Genomic DNA, 23,052 nt, shown 5'->3' with positions numbered 1-23,052 from the left:
AAAACCATTTTTCATATATATTAATGTTTTAGCTCATTATTATTTCAATATAGTTGACACAGTTGAAGTTCTGGTATATGTAGTTTAGTTGTATATCATTTAAAACAATATTTCAGTGATGGTGCCTTTTTTGTCATTCCTCTGCTTAAGATGAGGTCTCTGACTCAGCACATTTGTAGCAGTGGATTGCTGTTGGTTTTTGCTTTAAGACTTTCTAATAATTTACATTTTTTATGGGAGTATTAAGGTATAAAGTGTGATAATGAAAATGAACCTGCATAGTAAATTTTGAAAAAAATCACATTCATGATACCCTAAGAGTAAAAAAGTCCTTTCTCTCTTTATGATGGTGGTTTTGCTTTTTTTCAATATTCAGATTTCAGATAAATCTGCCAACTGTCTGTAGATTTGTATTAGCCCACCTTAAACTCTTTTTAAAAAAAAAAAATGTGTAAGGCCAAAAAATGTGTTAGCTAGAAGAAAATGTTGCTGCTGCTTCTGTGCTGACAAAGTGTTGGTGACCCCTGAAAGTATAATATTATATATTATTAAAATGAAAGAAATTGGAAACTACAAACCATTTGACTTTACAATGGATGGTTTGTGAATAATGCTTTATATATTTTAAAATCAAAGTTTTGCTAATTTAGAAAGATTTATACATTTTAATTTGGTTTACAATCTGTATTTAGAAAATTGTAGAATTTTGTAAATAGATGGTTTCTTTTTATTTCTTCAAAAATAAAACATCAGTTGTTTACATACAATATTATACAAATGTCTGAAGTTGATTAGCAATTTGTAATATTTTTATGTGGGTCTTAACTAGTTACTAAGTAATGTTGTAGTGTACTATTACCTGGCTGTTTGATTACTAGAAGGAATAATCGTAGTTTCCCATTCTCTGTTCTGCATGCAACGTCCACAGAGGCAAGAGAGAACACGTAACATTTTGTGATGATATTTTTACTATGTAGTGGGAAGCATAAACAGTTAAAGGTGGAACCTGGGCAATAAGCTCTGTACTAATTGTTGTATGTGAACAATCATCTATATATAGCCATGAAAACATCAAAAAAGTGAACATCGAAAATTAGATTGACACATAATAGCAAAATCTTCTTTTTGTAATGCCAGAACAAGTTCTGCTAGCCGCTTTAGTGACATGAAAGGTCAGTCGATTTAGATGTTACTCTAATGTACACTGCCACCTGATTACCACCTGGTGCTAATGAGAATGGCCTTCGTGTATGTTTCAGTGGCCTCTCAGTTATAAGGACAAAACCTGAAAGGACTCCTTTGATATTTTTTTTTTAATTTAGAAAAGAATTTGGCATATTTTAAGTACAAGTGAGCTTCCAGTAAAGACTTGTTCTAGAACCTAATCAGATTAGCTGATGTGGAAGCTACAACTTCAGGCAGAACATCATAATGAAAATTTCAGTTACTTTTCTTTTAGTAAATATAATTTATGCATGATTTGGGCAGGAACATTTCTGATACTGTGGGAATTCCAGTGAAAGATGCATCATGTGAAAAATGATCTTTTCTGTTAAGTGGGTGGACATCATTTGTTTAAGAAATGTGTCTTATCTCTTTTCCTGTTAGTGTAGGCCTTTCTCTATAGGACAGATACGGTGACCAAATAGCAACTGTAAAAAAATTGGGACTGAGGTGGGAAGGGTAATAGGTGCCTATATAAGACAAAGCCCCGAATATTGGGATTGTCCCTATAAAATTGGGACATCCGGTCACTCTACAGAGAGAGGATAGTAACATGGAGAAAAAATGTGATAGGAATGTGAGCTGAGTTTTAGGATGATGGGCTAGATTTAGTGTTGTCTTATGGCAGAGGAATGTTTATCCAGAAGGGGCAATCAGTTGCCACCTCCTTTTCATTTCTGGGTAGGCTTTCAGCCAACTAATAAAGGTCCCTGGCCAGAAATTAAGCAGTTTTGCCCAACAGAACTACCAATAGGTGGTTATGATGCAACCATCCTCTTTTGGTGGCAAAAGGTCAGAGGAGATATTTTTGCCTTATTGTAATAACAGGTGAACAAAGTGTGTGTGTATGTGTGCGCACTTAAAAAACAAAAACAAAAAACAAACAAAAAAACAAAACGCGCACACAGAGTTTATACATAGAATCATAGGACTAGAACGGACCTCAAGAGGTCATCTAGTCCAGTCCCCTGCACTCGTAGCAGGACTAATTATCTAGACCTTTCCTGATAGGTGTTTGTCTAAACTGCTCTTAAAAATCTCCAATGATGGAGATTCCACAACCTCCCTAGGCAATTTATTCCAGTGCTTAACCGCCCTGACAGTTAGGAAGTGTTTCCTGATGTCCAACGTAAACCTCCTTTGCTGCAATTTAAGCCTCTTCTTGTTCTGTCCTCAGAAGTTAAGAAGAACAATTCTTCTCCCTCCTCCTTGTAACAACCTTTTATGTACTTGAAAACTGTTATGTCTTCTCTTTTCCAGACTAAACCAACCCAATTTTTTCAGTGTTCCTTCACAGGTCATGTTTTCTAGACTTTTAATCATTTTTGTTGCTCTTGACTTTCTCCAATTTGTCCACATCTTTCCTGAAATGTGGCGCCCGGAATTGGACACACTACTCCAGTTGAGGCCTAATCAGCGCAGAGTAGAGCGGAAGAATTACCGTACTTCTCGTGTCTTGCTTACAACACTCCTGCTAATACATCCCAGAACTATGTTAGCTTTTTTTGCAACAGTGTTACACTGTTGACTCATATTTAGCTTGTGATCCACTATGACCCCCCAAATCCTTTTCTGCAGTACTCCTTTCTAGTCAGTATGTGTGCAACTGATTGTTCCTTCCTAAGTAGAATACTTTGCATTTGTCCTTATTGAATTTCATCCTAGTTACTTCAGACCATTTTGAATTATAATCCTATCCTCCAAAGCACTTGCAACCCCTCCCAGCCTGGTGGTGTTTGCAAACTTTATAAGTGTACTCTCTATGCCATTATCGAAGTTATTGATGAAGATATTTGACAGAACCAGACCCAGAAATGATCCCTGTGGGACCCAACTCGTTATGCCCTTCCAGCATGATTGTGAACCACTGATAACTACTCTTTGGGAACGGTTTTCCAACCAGTTATGCACCCACCTTATAGTAGCTCCATCTAGGTTGTATTTCCCTAGTTTGTTTATGAGAAGGTCATGCGAGACACTATCAAAAGCTTTACTAAAGTCAAGTTATACCACATCTACCGCTTTTCCCCTATCCACAAGGCTCGTTACCCTGTCAATAATTAATTTAAATCAGAAAAACATTATTTACTTACGGTGAAATTCACCTTTTTCTGCACAAAGCCTGAAAAACAAGCTTTGTGCAGTGAACTATGGCATGGCTAATCCAAATGGGCAGGAAATGGGTTCTGCAAATCCAGTAGCCCGTATCCCAGCGTGCCCCAGTAGATCCCTCCATCTTGACCTGTTTAACACTGAAAGAGGTTTCCAGTGTTTTACTGTGGGACATAGATGACACAGAGATTCTTACATAGGACTTTCATATATAAAATTGATGAGGACTCCCTGATATAAAAATACTCCAGATAATTTATTAAATATAACCCATACTAAGAATAAAACAAATGGGATGGAAATATTTGTCCCTATTTTTCATTAAAAAATGAAATTAGAAATTTTTTTAGCAGCGTTACTCAGCATTATGCTGCTCCCATTGTTCTTTTTCGAAGCTACTGGCTTCTGAGGACTTTTGAAAATCTGGCCACTTAATGTAGGTGCCTAAATGAGACATGAGCTCTTCTGAAAGTCAGGCCCCATGCAACTTGTTTTCACATGTAGTAGGATAACTAAACGCATTACATAAAAGTTTCAGAATAAACAAAAAAATGTGTAAAAAAAATAAATAGATAGATAGATAATCATTTATCCAAACATTGTAATAACATTGATGTGGGAAATCATGGAGATAATTTCAGATAATAAGTTCAAAGCATCGATATAGCTCATTTTGGTTTAATGGATATAGCCTACTACAGAGTGTATCTCAGTATTTATCCACTAGTTGAGTGAATGAGTTGAAGATAATTATAGATGGATGGCGGACATCAGAATTGTGCAGTTTCTTTGATCTAAAACTGATATGTGGTATTTAACTTTTCATCCAAGTTATTTGATCACAGGTTTCTTTTGTCAAGTTTTCTGTCTGAGAGCTGAGTGTACAGAAATTGTGCAGAAAGTAAACTTGCTGTCCTACTAGCAAAGCCTCGAAGCACAGAATGCTAGATGTCCAACAGCAAAATGAAACCAGATGCATTTTTTCCAGGTGGTCACTGACTTTTAAAGACAAATTAAAAACTGAAAAGAAAAATTCTGGAAAATAAATACAACCTATTGCATCATTGTCCATTAGCTTAGGGTTTAAACACAAATACGAATCAAGAAGAGATCCTACTTCTGAAAGAAACATCAAGTATTGATTTGTTAAATTCCAGGTTTGTACGTATAACAAATGTCTTTCTTTTTTCCCCCTCAGCTCTGTTGGGTTAGCAAAAGCAGCCCTAGAAGCAATTAATGGATTCAACCTCTTTGGCAATCAGGTAGTAAAAACATTTGTTTGTTCATTCTATATTTTTAAAAATTAACAGGTTGTTTTTTAATAAATAGTTTTCACCCCTGATCAATGGATGTGTAGAATTCATATAAAACAGTCAGTTCAATCTCAAAACTGGTAAATTCATTTGTTATGTTTTCAGGTACAGAATAACTGAATAAAATCAGATTTGTCCTTACATATAGCAGGTTTTATTTCTCTTTCCAGTTGTGTATGGTTTTTAATATTTTTTTGTTTGTTAACTCTGGTTAAAATTGAAATGTCTACAACTTTTCTACTTCCCTATCACCTTTGATCAAGATTTTAAACAACGCATCTTGTTTATGTGATCTAACTACTGTCATTTGTGTTTTAAATCTCAAGTAGGTTGCACGATCATTTGAATCTTCTCTGTTATCAACCTTGCACATGGTCTATTTATTTTGTTGTTGTTTTTTATTTGGTTTGGGTTTCTTCCCCCCGCCTTCCAGATACATTTAACTCCATTAAAAAACGTAAGCCTTTCATCATACTTTACCTCTGCCAGACATTCCCATTTTTATATTCTCAAAAATATTGGATATAGGTCTCTTACTATATTATACCCACAAAGGTCTAGACTCAAGAGTATTCTTCCCAAACTTATGACCCCGAAAAGGTGAGTAATGGAGGAAATGTGTCACTGACCCATTAAACATTGTCAGTCAATGGGGGAAAAGGGAGTTGTGGCTGTACAAAAATAAAGGAGACATGGATGGTGCCATACGTGCAGAGATAACTGAATTGCAAGGGCAAAGCACTCTGGCAGAGGATTGTCCATAAGTGACTTTTGGCAAAAAAGTGAGTGCAGCAGCAGAGCTGTGAGTTTAAAATGTTATAATGGTTTAAACTTGCTCCCATGTTGCATTTTTTCAAGTATTCTTTCAGTTCTCAGGCAGTATTTGTCTTTCTAGAATACCCATATGCCTTCATTTCTGAAAAGAGAATATTAATAGATGTAATGTTTTAGTTTTGCAAATTCCCTTTTACTGTTGAAAATCATCCAAAACTTGATTTTGAAACCATTAATTTTTTCCTCCTTCAGCCACTAAAATAAAACTGCTACTATTAAACAGTAGTGCATTGAAAGTCTATAATCTTTGAAGGGTTAAATCATTTTATATTGTGACCTTCTGTACTTGAAATAGCACTGAGCTAATTAAAAGTCAGAGGCTGGAGAAATATATCCAAATACGCTGAGAGGAATGTCCCAGCTGTACACTGAATGAAAACATCAAAAACTTAAGGACTGACTGAGCCCCAGGAATCTTATTCAAAAACATTATTCTTGATGGTTTAAAAGGGTGGGCACTTTTTTTTTTTTTTTTTTTAGTATTGGTTCTTTTCTCAGAGTGGTAGCCGTGTTAGTCTGTATCAGCAAAAATAACTGCCACAAGGACTCCTTGTTGTTTTTGCTGGTACTTTTTCTGTTGCCTCAAAAGTCAGAGACACAGCTGATTTGCGGAGTGGCAATCCTTGCCTATTTCAAAGCTTAAAATCCTACTTTAAGATACAGCAAAAATTGATTCCAATGGTGAATCCAGTGTGGGGGTTGGGGAGGAAATTTATACAGTTACCAAAAAAAAGACCGTCTTAACTGAAGATCAGGGAGACTTGAGCATTTTTTTGTTAAGTCACCTTTATTTAGACTTGCAAACCCAATGCTGAGTTAATGTACTAACTAAGTGAGCTAGTGGTTATTTATTCATTATTACTACTATTTTCTTATTTGTATTACTGTAGTGCCTGGAAGCCCAAGTCATAGAGTAGGATCCCATTGCTAGGTGCTGTACACAGAACAAAAAGACATTCCCTACCCCAAACAGTTTACAATCTAGAATAGGAGGATACAGACAGATGGAAGTACATGAAAACAATGACAATATTGTCTACATAGACAAGACAGACACTGGGTGGGAGAGGGGATACAACACAGAACCAAGTGAACCATGTGACGATAGCAAACATATTACAGTAAAAGCTGTGATATCTGGCAGTGTACCAACCGATAAGCTCTATAAACCGGCATTTCTAATCTTCATATAAAGTCTGGTTTATAGTCCAGTTGGTGCGGGGCGGGCAGGCTCCCTACGTGGCTCCCTGGAAGCGACGACATGTCTCTGCTGCTCCTGGGTGGAGGAGCGGCCTTGAGGGGTTCAGAGAGTGTGTGTGGGGGGGGTGGGGGTTGGGGCGCAGGGGGGTGCAGGGCGTGGGCTCTGGAACGGAGTTTGGGTGCGGGGTTGGGGCGTGGGGGGTGCAGGCCGCGAGTTCTGAGAGGGAGTTTGGGTGCCAGGAGGGTGCGGGGTTGGGGGGCGAGGGGGTGGGGTGCAGGGTGCAGGCTCTGGGAGGGAGTTTAGGTGCAGGATTGGGGTGCAGTGGGTGCAGGGCGCTTGCTCTGGGAGGGAGTTTGGGTGCAAGGGGTGTGTGGGGCTGGAGGTTGAGGTGCGGGGGAGTGCCAGATCTAGGGAGCGCTCACCTCAGGCGGCCCCTCGCAAGTAATCCTTGCAGCCCCTAGGTGGAAGCGCAGCTAGGCGGCTTTGCGCACACTGCCCCCCCTCCCTCTGGCCTGGAACCATGGCCAGTAGGAGCTGCGGGGATGGCGTCTGTGGACAGGGGCAGCGTGCGCAGAGCCACCCAGGCGCGCCTCCGCCTAGGGGCTGCAAGGACTGGTTGCTGCTTGTGGAGAGCTGCCCGAGGTGAGTGCCCCCCGTCTGGCGCACCCAACCCCACCGCACCCAAACTCCCTCCCTCTTAGTTAACCAGAATTTTTCAATTATCGGCATCCCCCATTCCCCCAACCTGCCGGATTAAAAAGCTTTTACTGCAGTTCCATAATTTTGTGGGGTATTGGAGAGATGGGGTTAGTTAGGAGGAAAGAAAAGGGAAGGGGGACAGAGCAGGGCAGGAGAGGGTAGGAGTGGCAGGTGTGGAATAAAGCTGAGCTGAAGGGCCTGAGGAGGGAGGGGGAGAGTTGGAGCAAACAGCCAATTGGCACAGGGCAGAGAAAGTGTGAACATTCTGTAGTGTCCCCAGAGTTTGTGTGGGTCTTGCCTGCACAGTTCTGAGTCTGGAGGGCCCCACTTTCTACCCCTCTGTCTCTGCTTTGGCTGTTCCGCATCCTACTGGCTGGAGTTATAGCACAGATCTAATGTTAGTATGGCACTGTGTAAACTGGCGTGGCCATCCCTCCGCTTCCGCCTTTGAGGTAGGCCACACCTCCTCCCAGTTTGGTCTGCTAGAGTCCAACCAACTCCACCACGTCCCAGCCCAGGGCCCTAACAGCGGCGGAATGGTCCACCAGTGGGTCAGTGGATCCGCCCGCAATACACTGACCTTGTTTCAGGCCAACTTCCAGCCAGACTGTTGCCTGGTTTCCCTGGGCTGCTTTCTACTTCTCCCCCTTAGGTGTACCTGTGTCCAGGGGTCATCCTCAGTCTCTCCTGGATACACTGCCAACGGTATCAGTAGCAGCTCCTCAGCGTCGGGCGTGGCAGGGCTCTCTGGAAGCTTAGGCTGGTCCCCGGGGCAGCAGTGGTTCTCCTTGGCATCCCTCTCCAGCAGTGGAGAAGAAGCGGCTGTCTCCTTCGGCAGCTCCCTCTCAACTGAGCTGCTGGGCTGGCCTTTTATACTTCTGCTTCCTGTCCCACCCTTCTGCTTCCAGTGTGGGGCGTGGTCCTCCTGGCTCCGCCCCCCAGGTGGCTTACAGCATTCCCACCGCTTCCGCTTCTGAGGGGGGCCATGCCTTCTTGCTACTTACTGGAAACAGGAGACCAGGATTCCCATTCTAAGTTCTGTTCCTTATTGTCTGTATGATTTTTTTGAGTAAATCCCTTAAATTATTTGTTCCTCAGTTTCCCCATCTGTAAAATTGGGGATAGTAATACATACCTCACAGGTGTATTATGAGGCATAATTAATATTTGTAAAGAATGTTCAGGTCCTTAGGTGAAAGGTGCAATGTAAGTACCAAGTACTATTAATCTTCTTACTGGAAGTACTTTCACTAGACAAAGTTAATATAAAAAAATTAAACTGTGCTTAATGTAGAATTTTCTCTTCTTATTTTACTGACAGACAATATAGTACAAAAATGTAGATTATAGGAAGGAGTATGTGGCAAACCAAAATATTCAGGTTTTGTTTGTTTTTTTAATTTCATACAATCAGTTTCAAAAACCTGCTGCAGATTCCATTCTACACTGCAAGATTTTATAATTCTCTTTTAAGGATGCAAAGTATCACTTTGTAATTATAGGTTTTTGTAAGTACGCAGGCTTCTGGGGCTCAGTCTTCCACCACTAAAATCAAAGCAGGTTTTGCCACTGACATCAGTTGTGCACGGACAGACTCTTAATTTCACCTGTGGTAATTGCCGCTGAAGTGTAACCTTACAAGAAAATCAATGTTTGAAAATATGGAAATTCACAATTCCAAATTACACTACTCAGTCTATTTGTAATTCTTCCCTTCTTCCCCCCAGATCTGTCATCTTCCTTAGCAATCTGAACCTCTCATCCTTCCTTCCTTAGTTCTTTTTCTAGCTGTATAAATTATTTTTGGATCAAAGACATTTTCTAAGATTTTTTTAAGTTCACAGCTAGTGGCTTAGATTTTGGATAGTCACTGTATTTGTGCAGCTTACAGGTGAATATCAGAAATGTTCACTGCAGAATAATGCTTTATAAATGGTATAATCGCTGTAAATGTGCTAGCTCTGTATCACATACAGACTTCAATCAGTGGTTAGCAAGTGCAATCATAGGGCCCACTCTTGCATGGTACTGAACACCCTCAACAACTTGCATCATTGGAGCCTAGTGAGGAGAAGTGAATGATTATTATAAGTGTGCCTTTTATCTAATCAAGAATGTCTAAAGTAGTATTACCCCACCCCAGCAGTGTGTGAATGCCAGAGTTGGCACAACCACTTTGTAACTAAATAAATTATTCTGTTTTTTTATTGACTAATAAGATGAAAAAGTTTTTATGGGTGAATAAAGATATCTTATGTTGTTCTTCAAGTGCTGACCTCTATGTGTATTCCTTATGTGGGTACACATGTGCACCATGCACCTGAGTTCTGAGATTTCTAGAAAATAGTATCCATTGTCTGCAAATACGTAGTTGTTCTCCTCATGCTCCAAACCAAGGATATAAGGGGCAGTGCAGATCCTTCTTACTCCTGCATGGCCTGAGTTATAATCCTCTGTGTCCACAGATTTCTCCATGCTTCCTTTCTCTTAACAAACCTGTAAATATATTGTAAATAGTTTTAGTATTTTAGTGTAGTTAAAGTTTTAGTTTTAGCATAGTTAGTATAACTTAGTTTTCTCCCTGCCTCTGGGAGTCTCTCTCCAAGACACAGACTACTCCCAGAGTCACAGGGTTTAAGAACTGCATTTCCTGCCCCCACTCCTTCTCCATGAGCAATGAGCACCAATGCTGCCTCTGTTTTCTGGGAGAGGCACATATCTCAGTTAAGCACAGAATTTGGTGCTTGTTTCTCCCTCAGACCCGTGAGGCTCGTGAGTGCTGGCTGGAAAAACATCTGATGGAGAAGGCTATGAGACCTTGGTTTGATCTGGGTTAGGGAGACCCCCTTGTATGTCAGTCTCAACTGATGAGTATCCCTCCAAGCACATGCTCAGGAACAAAAGTCGGAGCTGCTAAGCTCATAGAGTCATCATCCACGCTTCTCATAACAGTGAGGGGCACTCTCACAATCATAAGGCCATATCTCCTTCCAGAAGAGATCACTCCCTGACTCCCTCCAAGTCAAGTGAATCCTCACAGGTGGATCCTAAGGAATTAGGCTCACTTAAATCCTTTGGCCAGGAGGGGAAGGTGCAAAGGAAAAAAGATCCACCAGTACTATTGTTGTGTCTGATTTCTAAGCCGAAGGATTGGCACTTGACGACAACATTTAAGAGTTCACTTGTAGACTCTTTGACAGTACTCGCCCTTCCCTATAAAGAACTACCATCCATGATGACTGTGGATGCACTGGATCCATTGGTCCCAACTTCTGGAACGCCCCAGACTCTGGGACAGACCAAAACTTACACCTTGTCAGAGGAGATCTTCACCCTTCCTTAGCCTCAATCTCCTTTTCCTTCCGATCTGACCTTACTATGAGACATTGGCACACCAGAGGAGGAAATTACTTCCAGGAGACATGAATGTTCCCCTCCTTAGCCCTTAGGCAGGAGCTTTCACTCATTGGTATTGATGGCTCTACCAGTGGAACAGGACCTGGCATTCTCTTCGGAGGCTCCAGATGATCCATCACCCCCACATAATGAGGTAAGTCCAGACAGAGACTTGCAAAGATCTGGGGTCTATCCTCCACCCAGATGTGACTACCTAAGGGAACAATGGTACCCAATACAATGGAGTCCCCCTCAACTGATTGATTCCTACTTGGCCCTATTAGGTTCCATGGGATCCTTACAGTAGACATCCTGAATCAATCCACTGTACCTCTTCTGTGTGACACCTACCAGCTCCATCAGAGCATGAGGAAGGGGGGATTGATCTGGATCCACATGTACCTACATGTGTTTTGTCTTCCTCACAAGAGTAGGCAGTTGCCCCATCTCCGCCATCCGTACCCGACAACCCCAGGCAATATCAGGAGCCTCTGCAGAGAATGGCGAATGACCCAGATTCCACTAGAGGAGGTCCAGGATACCCAATATCAGATCCTTGACATTTTACGATCTTTTGGTCCTCCAAGTAGGGTGGTCCTCCTTGTAAATGATGCCATCATGGAACCAGCTAAGATGGTGTATCACACTCCAATCTCCTGCACCCCGACTCCAAAAGGGCTGAGAGAGACATTTGTACAAGCCAAAGGAGCTGAGTTCCTCTTTACACACACAGGACCCAACTTCCTGGTGGTGCAAGCAGCCACTGAAAGTTTTAGATTACAACATTCTAAGGCTACACTGACAGATAAGGACTCTCAAGAACTTGATCTTCTGGGGAGGGGAAGGTATTTTCCTCTACAAGTCTTCAGTTCCGTATTGCTAAATACCAAGCTTTGTTAGCAAAATTATTTGAGGATTTGGGACTTTAAGGACAAACTTTTCCAAGAGGACAGAGCCCAACAACAGTTAGATTCCTGAAGGATCTAGTTAGGACCTTCCCACCAGTGGTGAGATCTGCACCACAACAGGGCCTGACCTTTGTACTGTCAGTACCTACCAGACCACCATTTTGATGACTGTCCACATGGTCTATGTCTTACCATTCCATGAAGGTCATCTTTTTAGTTGCCATCACTTTGACTAGAAGGGTGAGTGAACTGGGAGCTTTCATGACTGACCCGTAATATACTGTCTTTTATGAAAAAGGTTTCACTTTGCCTTCACCCAAAATTTGTCCCTAAAGTCATTTCTAAGTTTCACATCAGTAAATCTATCCATCCACTTACTGGTTTTCTTCCAAAAACCTCATACTTCCAAGGAGGAGAGGAGACTTCACTCTCCAGAAAGCAACAAAGAGTCCTGTGGCACCTTATAGACTAACATCTGTCTATGTTAGTCTATAAGGTGCCACAGGACTCTTAGTCTGGATCTGTAAAAAGCAACGAACACGGCTACCCGTCTGATACTTCACTCTCTAGATATCAGATGAGCTCTGGTGTTCTACCTGCAAAGGACATGACCAATTAGAAAATCAACAAGACTTTTTGTGAGTCTAGTGGAATGGTTGCGAGGACAAGCATCCGCTTGGAGACTCTCAAAGTGTATCTCTGGCTGCATCATACTTTATTACCAATTAGTAAGTATTCCTCCCTTAGATGGGGTGACATCCTTTTCCAGTAGGGCCCAAGTAACCTCAACAGCATCTTTTAGAGAGGTGTCTGTACTGGATATCTGTACTGTGGCTACCTCAAACCATATGTTAATGAAGCGTTAAACATTAGGTCAAGCCTTTTCTGCAAATGCAACTGTTAGAACTGCAGCATTACAAATATCTATACCAACTGCATCATTGTACCCCCTGTTAATCACCCACACATGGAATAACATTGAGACCTGCACTCGAAGAAGAAATGGAGGTTAGTTACCTGTAACTGGAGTGACTTTGAGATGTGTGGTCCTTATCTGTTTCCACTACATGCCTTCCTTCCCCTCTGCTTCAGATCTTATCTGATTTGCAATAAGAAGAGGAGCTGGAAAGGCATTGGTCCGCACTGCCTCTTATACCTTTGGTTCAGAGCATGAGCAGAACAACTGCACATATGTGGACTAACGGACACTACTTTCTAAAAATCTCTGAACTCAGGTGCATGGGGAGCATGCATGCTCACATGTGGAATACAGATAGGGACCACACATGTAAAAAAACCTCCAGTTAAAGGTAAGAAACCTCCATTTTCTGATTTGCATAGGGAATTACTCTGAATATAGTTGAGGTAGTTTGAGTACCATAAATAAATGTTTGTCCTGTCAAATGTTTGGGTTTCTGATAAGTTTAACTCTGAATTTCCTGGGCTTTTAAGGGTTGTATTTTCCCTGACTACAACATTCTTGTAAGGCTTTTTTACCCTTAGGCTGTTGGTACGTACTGTCAACCTTAACTTTGCTCCAAAGAAGTTTTTGTCTGGAATTTCCTTCGTTTTTAAAATTGCTCCTGAATGTGAGGTTTGTAAGAGGGGAACCCTATACCTAATATCCCTCTAAGGCCTGCAGGAAGGGAACTCCTGTCAGGCAGAATTTTGGAAGTACAATCTACAGAAGTATGGCTTTGTCTGTGTTAGTCATTAACAGCCAGCAAACATTCTAATGAGCCTGTTTCCCTCATTCTCTGCAAGATTTCAGAGGCTCATTGATACCCACAACCCTTCTGTACAATGAATCTTAGGGGCTTCATGCCATCGCCCATAGGTAAACCTTAGGAGTCTCTTAGCACATTAGTTGGAGGCCTGCACACACACCATGCAAGTCTTGGAAAGCTTGTCAGGGATGCCAACTCATCTCCCAGAGGCCTTAGGCTCATGGAGAATGAGTTAATGTCTGCATGGAGAAGATAGGTTGGGAGTCCAAGTAATTTCCTAAGGATTGTGGGGTTTGGGAAGAGGCCGACAGGCCCTCATCATGACCTCACAAGAGGAGGCAGATGGGGTCTCCTTAAACTATAGCCCCGCACAAGGAGACTTTCTGAGACACACCCACAAGCCTCCATTCATCCCCCAAAAGCCAAAATACAATCAATAGTCACCTGACAAGTGTAAATAGCTAAAATCAGTTATAGATTGTCAGCCTAAAAAGCAGGAGTGGGTCTTTGTCCCCTACAGAACATTGTAGAGCTTAATGGAATAATTGTCTTCTAAGGGAAGAAGAAATCAAATTATTTTTTTTCTTTGCTAAAAGCAAATGTTTTTTCCAGTGCTAGTTTTGAATGAGTTTGTGTATTTACACAGTTGAATCTCATTTGAATAACGAAGGCCAAATAATGAATGTTTAAATAAACAAAAACCCTTCAAATAAAAACAGCTAAATCTAGAAGCAGTAAAGAGCAAAGAATTTCTTATCAGACATAATGCCATTTCTTAATTGTTGAGGTTAGTGCCTAGATACGATGGTGATGGATGTGTTAGAAGTACTTGGAGATGAAGCAAAAAGCTAGGGAGGGAGGAGTGTGTTTGTTTTTTAACAAGTAGATAAACACATCTTTCTGTTAGAGACTTTTCATACTCTCACAAGATTTGTTTTAATCTTTAAACTTCATCATGTAACGCCATACCCAACAACTGATAACTACACCTCCTTTTATAGAAATCCCCTCTCCGTGCACATGTGCGTGTTCATGCAAACTTCCCCATACATTGATTGTTTAAATTATGATATTTATTTTTATTTCCTGAAGCCTTTCACACCATCCACAGCTTAAGTGCAGAATCTTTCTGGAAGGGCTGGGTGGCTTCATGTTTCCAGGCACCCTTCAGTCTGGTGGTGTTAGTATAGTTTCAAGTGCAGGCAGGTTCCTCTCAAGATGCTCAGCAGGACTTCTCAAAGTGACTGGGAACACAGTTGGAAATGAAATATAGAAGCTGTCTCTTCCTGTGCTTGACTTGATTTAAGAAATATCTGCAAAGATGGTGGTTATTTCCCAGATTAAAAAATATATATATAAATTTGTTAGTCTCTAAGGGCTGGTCTATACTTAGCCGCTAGTTCGGCGGCTGGAAATCGAACTTCCGGGTTCGATTTATCGCGTCTGGTCTGGACGCGATAAATCGAACCAGGAAGTGCTCGCCGTCAACTGCGGTACTCCAGCTCAACGAGAGGAGTACTGCGGAGTCGACGGGGGAGCCTGCCTGCCGCGTGTGGACCGCGTCTGAACCGCGGTAAGTTCGAAGTAAGGTATGTCGACTTCAGCTACGTTATTCACGTAGCTGAAGTTGCGTACCTTACTTCGACTTGGGGGGTTAGTGTAGACCAGGCCTAAGTTGCCACAAGTACTCCTGTGCTTTTTGCAGATACAAACTAACACTGCTGCTACTCTGAAATATAAAACCAAGACACTGGTGTTCTAAAGAGCATTATCCTGTCTATTTTGCAAGTATATGAAGGATTTTCTCCATTTTAAATAATTAGTCTATCATAGCTTTTAGTTTCTAAAAATAAAATTGATGCTTGAGACTGATTTCTCTTTCAGCTAAATGACTAGTTTTGCCAGTACAGCTCTCTATTCAATTCTGTTCAGCTTGGCCTGCATGTAGTTATTAAAGGGATAGTTAGGTTAAAAAAAATCACAATTGTATTTTCAGATTCTTTTTTGACCTATTTATCAATATGATGAATTTTTCTTCAGATTTTGCAGTTTGAGTTTATGTTCAGTTTCCTGCTAACAGAGCTCTTTGGGTAGATAGCAAAGTTGTTGCCATCGTGGTTCTCTTGTGCTGCAATTCAAAATGCTATTTCATAGAGAAGATCAGCTGCTAGGATGTGTATTCTGAGATCATAGGCTAGAGCTCCAACTGGCTATATACATGGATATAAATTCATGTGTGTACCCATTGAAGTCAATAGAGCTACACTGATTTATACCAGCTTAGGATCTGGACTATGAGGCAAATGTGTTCTGTATTGTTTTAATTAATGGATTACATGAGTGTTTATTAAGGTTGCACCTTTCTGACCACTGCTCACCAAAAGATAGCATGAATAAACCTGCAGCAAGCCTGTTTTCACCAAAAGAAGTGTGACAGGATCCCCCCCCCCCTTTCCATTTTCCCCCAGTAGGATGCAACAGCACTTTCTTTTGTCAAGAAAAGGTTGACCTTAACAGCCCATCCTTTTCTCCTGCATGGGGAGAGGATCAACAGTAGTGCCTCCTTCCATCAGCCATCCTTTGTGTGTAATGGCTCAGCCATTCCCAGTCTCTGTTCAAGCCTAAATTGATGGTATCTAGTTTGCATATTAATTCAAGTTCAGCAGTTTCTCATTGGAGTCTGTTTATGAAGCTTTTCTGTTGCAAGGTTGCCACTTTTAAGTCTGTTACTGAGTGACCTCTCTAGTCTTATGCTCAAATAAATCTGTTAGTCTCTAAGGTGCCACAAGTACTCCTGTTCTATTTACAAGTTTGCATCCCATTGGTGTTTAAGATACAAACACTGATAAGAGTGTTTCTCGAACCAATTATCTACATTGTTGTGGGGGGGTATTTCTTTTCTTGTTTGTTTTTGATTTTTAGGGAAGGAGGAGAAGAGACAAACATTTTGAAATCTCTTTTTAAAAAAAGAAACTAAATGTGGGAGTTAAAAAACTGGATATTTTCTATTTAATATTCTCAAAATATTCGTATCAAGAAGCTTTTTCATCTCCCTTATGAAAATGATCCTAGCGATCATGTGTCTGGTATTCATGTAAAGCATGTTATGGTTTTTACTCCCTTTATCCAAGATAGAGAACAATAATGTTTCACTGAGATGATAATATGTAGCAAACCATGTGAAAAAGTTATTTACATGGCTAAACTGTCAGTTTGTATCACAACACTAAGCTAGTACAATGATAAACTAGTATAGTGTTACTACAGCTAATAGTTTTGTATGATAACATAAATCAGTTGTCTTTCCCTCCCCTTATCAGAGGGAAAAGATTTTTGAAACATGGCTAGAAAGCAATGTAAAGGAAGAGGACACTGCATATTCTAAAACATCCTCTTTTGCAGAGAACTGCTGCATATTCTAACATTGTTTTGGCAGCCTTCTGCAGAAGGATGACCATGAAATGGCTAACAGCAGGGCCCGCTCTAGCCTCCAGCTTACCAAGCAGGTGGGGCCGCCACTTTGGAGAGTGGCTGTTCAGCGGCAATTTGGCAGACGGTTCCTCACTCCTGCTCGGAGCGAAGGACCTCCCGCCGAATTGCCGCCGCAGATCGCGATCGTGACTTTTTTTGCTTTTTTTGTTTGGCTGCTTGGGGCGGCCAAAACCCTGGAGCCGGCCCTGGCTAACAGTGCTGGAACCCAAAAATGTTTTAAAATTTACAGTGGATGATAAATAGCTTCTAAAAATCTCTCCTTAGAATGTTGGTAGGATCTGCTGAAATATCTTGTTTGTGTAATACACATTTGTAATTAACAGTCGCAGAAATTTGTAATGTGAGTCTTTAGCATTGACAGCATGTGTGCTAAGAGAGGCCGTCTTGTAACCCTTCATTTACTGAAAATAGCAGAAAAGTCTTCCAAAGCCTAAACCAGCTGTGAATCCCAGGGGTAGATAAACTGATGTTTTTTATGGTTTTTTTTAATCTTGGAAAACATCATTTGACTCAGGTCCTTTTAGCACCTCAAAAAGTATTTGTTTAAATGGAGGTTTTTGAGTTTTAATTACAGCATCTCAGATAATGAAATGTGACACTATAAGCATGAAGGGTGAATCCTGACCTCATTGAAGTCAAGGGGAGTTCTGCCATTGACTTCACTGGGGCCAGGGATTTTACCCTAAGGACCCAGACCTACAGTCAGATCCAGGCTGGTGGACCTTTGTACTCAAGCCCAGCCCTAAGTGGCGCATATTGTTTGCCAATAAACTCCTTTCAGACATTTTCATGCATTTGTCAAAAATTGAAAGTTAGTAAAATTATATTTCTAATGTAAATATTGTATTTTACAAGTTAAAATTCAAACGATCCAAATGTGACCATTACATTTATGTATTGGAATACTTGGGACAAGTATAAGGAATGTTTTGCTTTGCGGGCTTTGTTTCAAGTAGAAGAGATTCTGTTATGTCAAAGTGGGTTATTCTCCCTAATTTTTGCTGAGTGTTAAGTTTTTTTTGAGAGCCTCTGCCTTAATAAAATGAAGTGAGTGTGATAACTGAAAGACAAAAATATTTGTTTTGTTTTTATAACTCTTATTGAGATGTAATGCATTGGAAAGATGTTCTCTTTTTGCTTGTCTCATAAAGGAACCATATGGTCTCTTTAACTTAACCATTAAAACTCCTGCTTTCACCAGTCTCTTTTATCGAATTACTTTTGTTTAAGAAGTTATGGGAAATGAAATTAATGTTACATCTATGCTGTCTTAATTAAATAGTCCAAATAGTAGTTACTTGGAATTGAGAGCTAAACAGCAAGAACAGAATCTGAGATTACAAAAAATTAGCAATCTCAGATTCTGTTCTTGCTGTTCAATTTCTGCAAATTGCATTTAATTCCTTTATTAATAATATGTTCATTATATTTATTTAAAAATTTACATTTGATTCCTGCTCTGGTGAAAATTATTGGCTTCTGATTCCTAGTTACCTTAAATTGCCTATGTAAAACAAGAGAGCTGATAGTTTTACCAGTATTTGCTGCTCCAGAAATTTGTGTATGTTACCTTCCCCTTGCACCTCAACTTAACTTTCATATTCTATTTATAGGGCTGCTCTTGGTCCGTCATATTCGTGGATCTTGATGCCCATAATCGAAACAGACAAACTCTTTGCTCATTGCTACCCCGAGAATCAAGGTCTCATGTAAGTAGTTTGATGGAATTCAGTTTAACAGAATATAGAAAAAATAAATTGGTAGGAGCATAGTTCTTAGCTTTATTACCATTTTAATATCCTATATATAATAAAGGATATGAACTTGTTGGTTGGGAAGAAATTAGATTCTGCTGTTTAAATGTTACTTCAGAATAGGAGCCATCTCTGCAATAGAATTATCACGGCCAACCTATCTTTAATTTAAGAATAATTAGGGCAAGGTGAAAACAGTGGCCTAAATAATTTAAAACAGAAAGAACTATTGGTCTATGAATAAGCGAGGCCAAGAGAGATGTTTAAAGGGCTTTGACGTCTCATGGATGGTGTGCTTGTTTTCATCCACCTTGCACACTGTATAGTGGCTGAAATATCTGCAGTTTTATAAGATTTTTTTGTTTCATAGTAAACCCAAAGCCTGAGGTACTAAACTTCTAACAATTTGAATCTTGGATTTCATTTGTAACAGAAGGTATATGAGTAGGGCCCTACCTTATTCATGACCATGAAAAATGCATCACGAACCATGAAATCTGGTCTCCCCCCCCTTGAAATCTGGTCTTTTGTGTGCTTTTACCCTATAGTGTACAGATTTCATGGGGGAGACCAGCATTTCTCAAATTGGGGGGCCTGACCCAAAAGGGAGTTGGGAGTGGGGGGGTTGCAGTATTGCCACCCTTACTTCTGCGCTGCCTTCAGAACTGGGCAGCTGGAGAGTGGCAGCTATTGGCCAGGTGCCCAGCTCTGAAGGCAGCGCCCCGCCAACAGCAGCGCAGAAGTAAGGGTGGCAATACCATACCATGCCATCCTTACTTCTCTGCTGCTGCTGCTGGCGGCGGCTGTGCCTTAAGACCTGGGCTCCTGGCCAGCAGCTGCTGCTCTCCAGCTGCCCAGCTCTGAAGACAGTGCTGCTGCGAGCAGCAGTGCAGAAGTAAGGGTAGCAGTACCGCAACCCCCCTACAATAACCTTGCAACCCCCCCACAACTCCTTTTTGGGTCAGGACCCCTCCAATTACAACACCGTGAAATTTCAGATTTAAATGAAATTTATGATTTTTAAAATCTTATGACCATGAAATTGACCAAAATGGACCATGAATTTGGTAGGGCCCTTTGAAATTTGCCTTGGATTTGGTAGTTTACACAGGGGATTCCTTGCTATTTGATGATACCTTGTGTAATGCAGTTCACTACTCACCGCTGGTGCGCTGCCTTCTGGCTTATCTGGGGATTAGCTCTCCACTGGTTGGACATCCCCTTCCCCTCCTGTGGTTACTCAGCCTATTGTCTCAGTCTCAACTCCCAGGACTCTTGAGTTGTCTTCTTCTTTAGGACTCAGCTGTTCCCTCTCTGTGACTTTTTCTCTGTTAAAGTACCTCTGGGCAAATTGTGTCTCTGCTGTTCTGGGCAGTGCTCTGTTCTACATCGAAGGCTGTGCCACTTCTCCAATGGCTGGAAGGGGAACCTGGTCCCACTCTCTACTTCAGGTTCCAGCCCAGGGACCCTATGCTCCTCAACTATGGTCTACTCACTCCCAGACCTGTTTATTACTTCCCTGGGCTCTGTCCTACTCCCTCCTTCTATTTTTTGGCACCTCTGGGTTTACCACTTGTCTAAGCTTCCTCTGCTCCCCGTGGCTTCTTCCCCTTCTGCTTCTTGCCAAACCCTATTATCTCCAACACACCTCCCTCCTGTCAAGGATTGACTGCAGGCTACTCCCCCCTTCTGTACTCAGCTTCTTAGCTTTATAGATGCCCTGCCTGTTCCTGCCCAGGTGAGCTTCATTCTTAATAAAGTGTTATTGATCCCTGGCTCCCCTCCAGGTGCAGCTGATGCAGTTATTTCCTCCTTTCCTCCCACCTTAAGACAAGTTCATTTTTATTCTAGCTGAAGAAAACAGATTCCATACAAAGCTTTTAAGAAATTCTGGTTTAACTGTATTTGCTCCTTAATCTTGCCAGCCTAGGTAATAAAGGTTCATGGTTGGTCTTGAAATTAGATCCCCAAATTACTGTATGTTCACTGGGATAGCTTAAAGGGTGTTCTCCCCCCCCCCCCCAATAGAGATCTAGAATATCTTCAGTATATACTCTATGTAGGTTATCAGCTTAAAAGTAGGTCAAATTTTGGGCCAAACAAGTTATCTGTGTATCCTAGTTTTCAACACCTATTTCTCAACAAATATTTTAGCTAATTAACTAAATACACAATTTCTTCTCTATCCTTATGCCTTTTTATTGTTGGGATTTTTAAATCTTCTGGTATTATTTTCCAGGGTAGTTAAGTGAGTACATCAATACTATAAGTACAGAAAAGGTGTTTTATCCAGCACGTCACCAACCGGAAAGCTCTACAAACCGGCATTTCTGATCTTCATTGAAATGCCGGTTTATAATCCGGTTGGCTCAGGGCCGGCAGGGGGTTGGGGCATGGGAGGGGGTGCGGAGCATGGGCTCTGGGAGGGAGTTTGGGTGCGGGAGGGGACTCAGAACAGCGGGTCGGGGCATGGGAGGAGGTGCGGGGTGCCAGATCCAGGGGACGCTCACCTTGGGCGACTCCCCACAAGCGGCAATCTGTCCCGTGTGCTCCTAGGCGGAGACGCGGCAGGCGGTTCCTCACACTTCCCCACCCTGCCCGCAGGTGCCACCCCTGCAGCTCCGATTGGCTGCGAACTGCGGCCAATGGGTGTGTGGGGGTGGCACCTGCAGGCGGAAGCAGTACACAGAGCTGCCCTCCGTCTAGGAGCAGCCAGGACAGGTCGCCACTCCTGCACCCCAACCCGCTGCCCCGAGCTCCTTTCCGCTTCCAAACCCGCACCTCCTCCTGCACCCAAACTTTCTCCCTCTTAGTTAACCACCATTTTTCATTTACTGGCACCACCCATTTCCCCAACATGCTGGATAAAACAGCTTTTACTGTAAATAGTCTTTCTGCTTATATTCTAATTTCATATTGCATTGAATGGGTTAAGCTCTCTTTGATTATGCATGAAATGGTTTATAAGAAATGAAGAGAAATTAATTATTTTTTCTCTAGAACACTGATGCAGCACTTCTACCCTGCATTAGTTATCCTGCATTTGCTGTGGATGATGATGCTTTGTACAGTCAAACACTTGATAAGGTTGTTAGAAAACTAAAAGGAAGATATGGGTTCAAACGATTTTTGAGAGATGGTTATAGAACATCACTGGAGGACAGAAATCGGCGTTACTATAAACCAGCAGAAATTAAGGTAATGGAATATATTAATGGAACACACAACATGCTTAGGGAGAAATTCTTCTCTTTGACATGAATGGAGATTTGGAGTTTTAAGTATTTATATTCAGAATAGAATTTGACATATTTTTTGCTGACGTTTGCTGCTGCTTGTTATGGTTTTCAATTAATACAGAGTTCTGATTCTGCTCGCTGCTGGCTCCTCCAGGTATCCTGTGAGTTTTGTCAACAGCAGAATTTTTACTGAAAAATAGCTGCGTCTATTCTAATTACATGCATTAAAATGGTGCATTCACTATAGTTATATTTATGTCAGCTCTTCTTATATAGTTTTCTCTTTTCAAGGATTTTAACTAGCTTTATAAGAGTGTCTTTCAGGTTGACACTGGTCATACATAATCTGATTTTGGTGTATGTGTTTGTTTTTTTTTTAATCAAATTCTTAAATGTTAGTTTGGCAATTACTTTTATGGGTCCCACTGGTTTTCCAAAAGTAGACCTATTCTTATTGACACAGCTACATTTGGCCTGCTTGTTGCTCTCCATCTATGATGGATTCTTCTAGGCAACTACCAACTATCAGTGAGTTAATAGCTTCATTGTGTCTATTTTTTCCCCAGTGATATCCCTTAGTGCTGGAAAATCAGGCCTGTGTAATAGGACGCAAAATTAGACTTCCAGCAAGAGTCTAGAGAGACCATATTACCAAGCCAAAAAATTTATAAATGTTGTTGTTTTCTCCCTGTAACCCTTTCCCCGGGAGGGGGGGAGAACAGGGGATTCTCTCATTTTATATAATATGGAAGCAACCTAGTTGTGCTATACTTAAGGCTGTTAAAGATTTATATCATCTGTCTAGAAATAATGTAATCAAAATGCTTCAATATATCTGTTTTTTATAAGAAGCTGAAAAGGACAGTTTTAAATTAGGGTTACCATACGTCCGGTTTTTCCCGGACATGTCCGGCTTTTTGGCAATCAAACCCCCGTCCGGGGGGAATTGCCAAAAAGCCAAACATGTCTGGGAAAATACCGTCCGGGCACTTCCCCTCCCGCAGCTGCTGTGCTCCTTCCCTAACTCTTTGGCTCTGTTTAAGAGCCAAGCTGCCCGAGCGCTACCGGCTTCGGGCAGCCCCCTTGCCTCCGGACCCCAGCCGCCGGCCGGGCACTTCCCCTCCCGGGCTCCAGCTGCTCTGCTCCGGCGGTG

The 23,052-nt window shown here is 41.4% G+C and overlaps 1 protein-coding gene across 3 annotated transcripts in view; it reads left to right on the top strand.

Moving 5' to 3' along the window:
* PHKB (phosphorylase kinase regulatory subunit beta) overlaps positions 1–23,052 on the top strand; it is a 199,460-nt gene that overhangs the window by 84,946 nt on the left and 91,462 nt on the right. For all 3 annotated transcript variants that reach the window (XM_026652662.2, XM_026652660.2, XM_026652661.2), the window contains 3 exons: positions 4,535–4,598; positions 18,520–18,615; positions 21,661–21,858. In XM_026652662.2, coding sequence (XP_026508447.1) covers positions 4,535–4,598; positions 18,520–18,615; positions 21,661–21,858 — 358 coding nt within the window. The remainder of the gene's footprint in view (positions 1–4,534; positions 4,599–18,519; positions 18,616–21,660; positions 21,859–23,052) is intronic.

Source organism: Terrapene carolina, unplaced genomic scaffold, assembly GCF_002925995.2.
Source record: "Terrapene carolina triunguis isolate 2854851 unplaced genomic scaffold, T_m_triunguis-2.0 Scaffold130, whole genome shotgun sequence".
Classification (NCBI taxonomy): domain Eukaryota; kingdom Metazoa; phylum Chordata; order Testudines; family Emydidae; genus Terrapene; species Terrapene triunguis.
The sequence above is the reverse complement of the archived record's forward strand: the minus strand, read 5'-3'. Positions and strand labels throughout refer to the sequence as shown.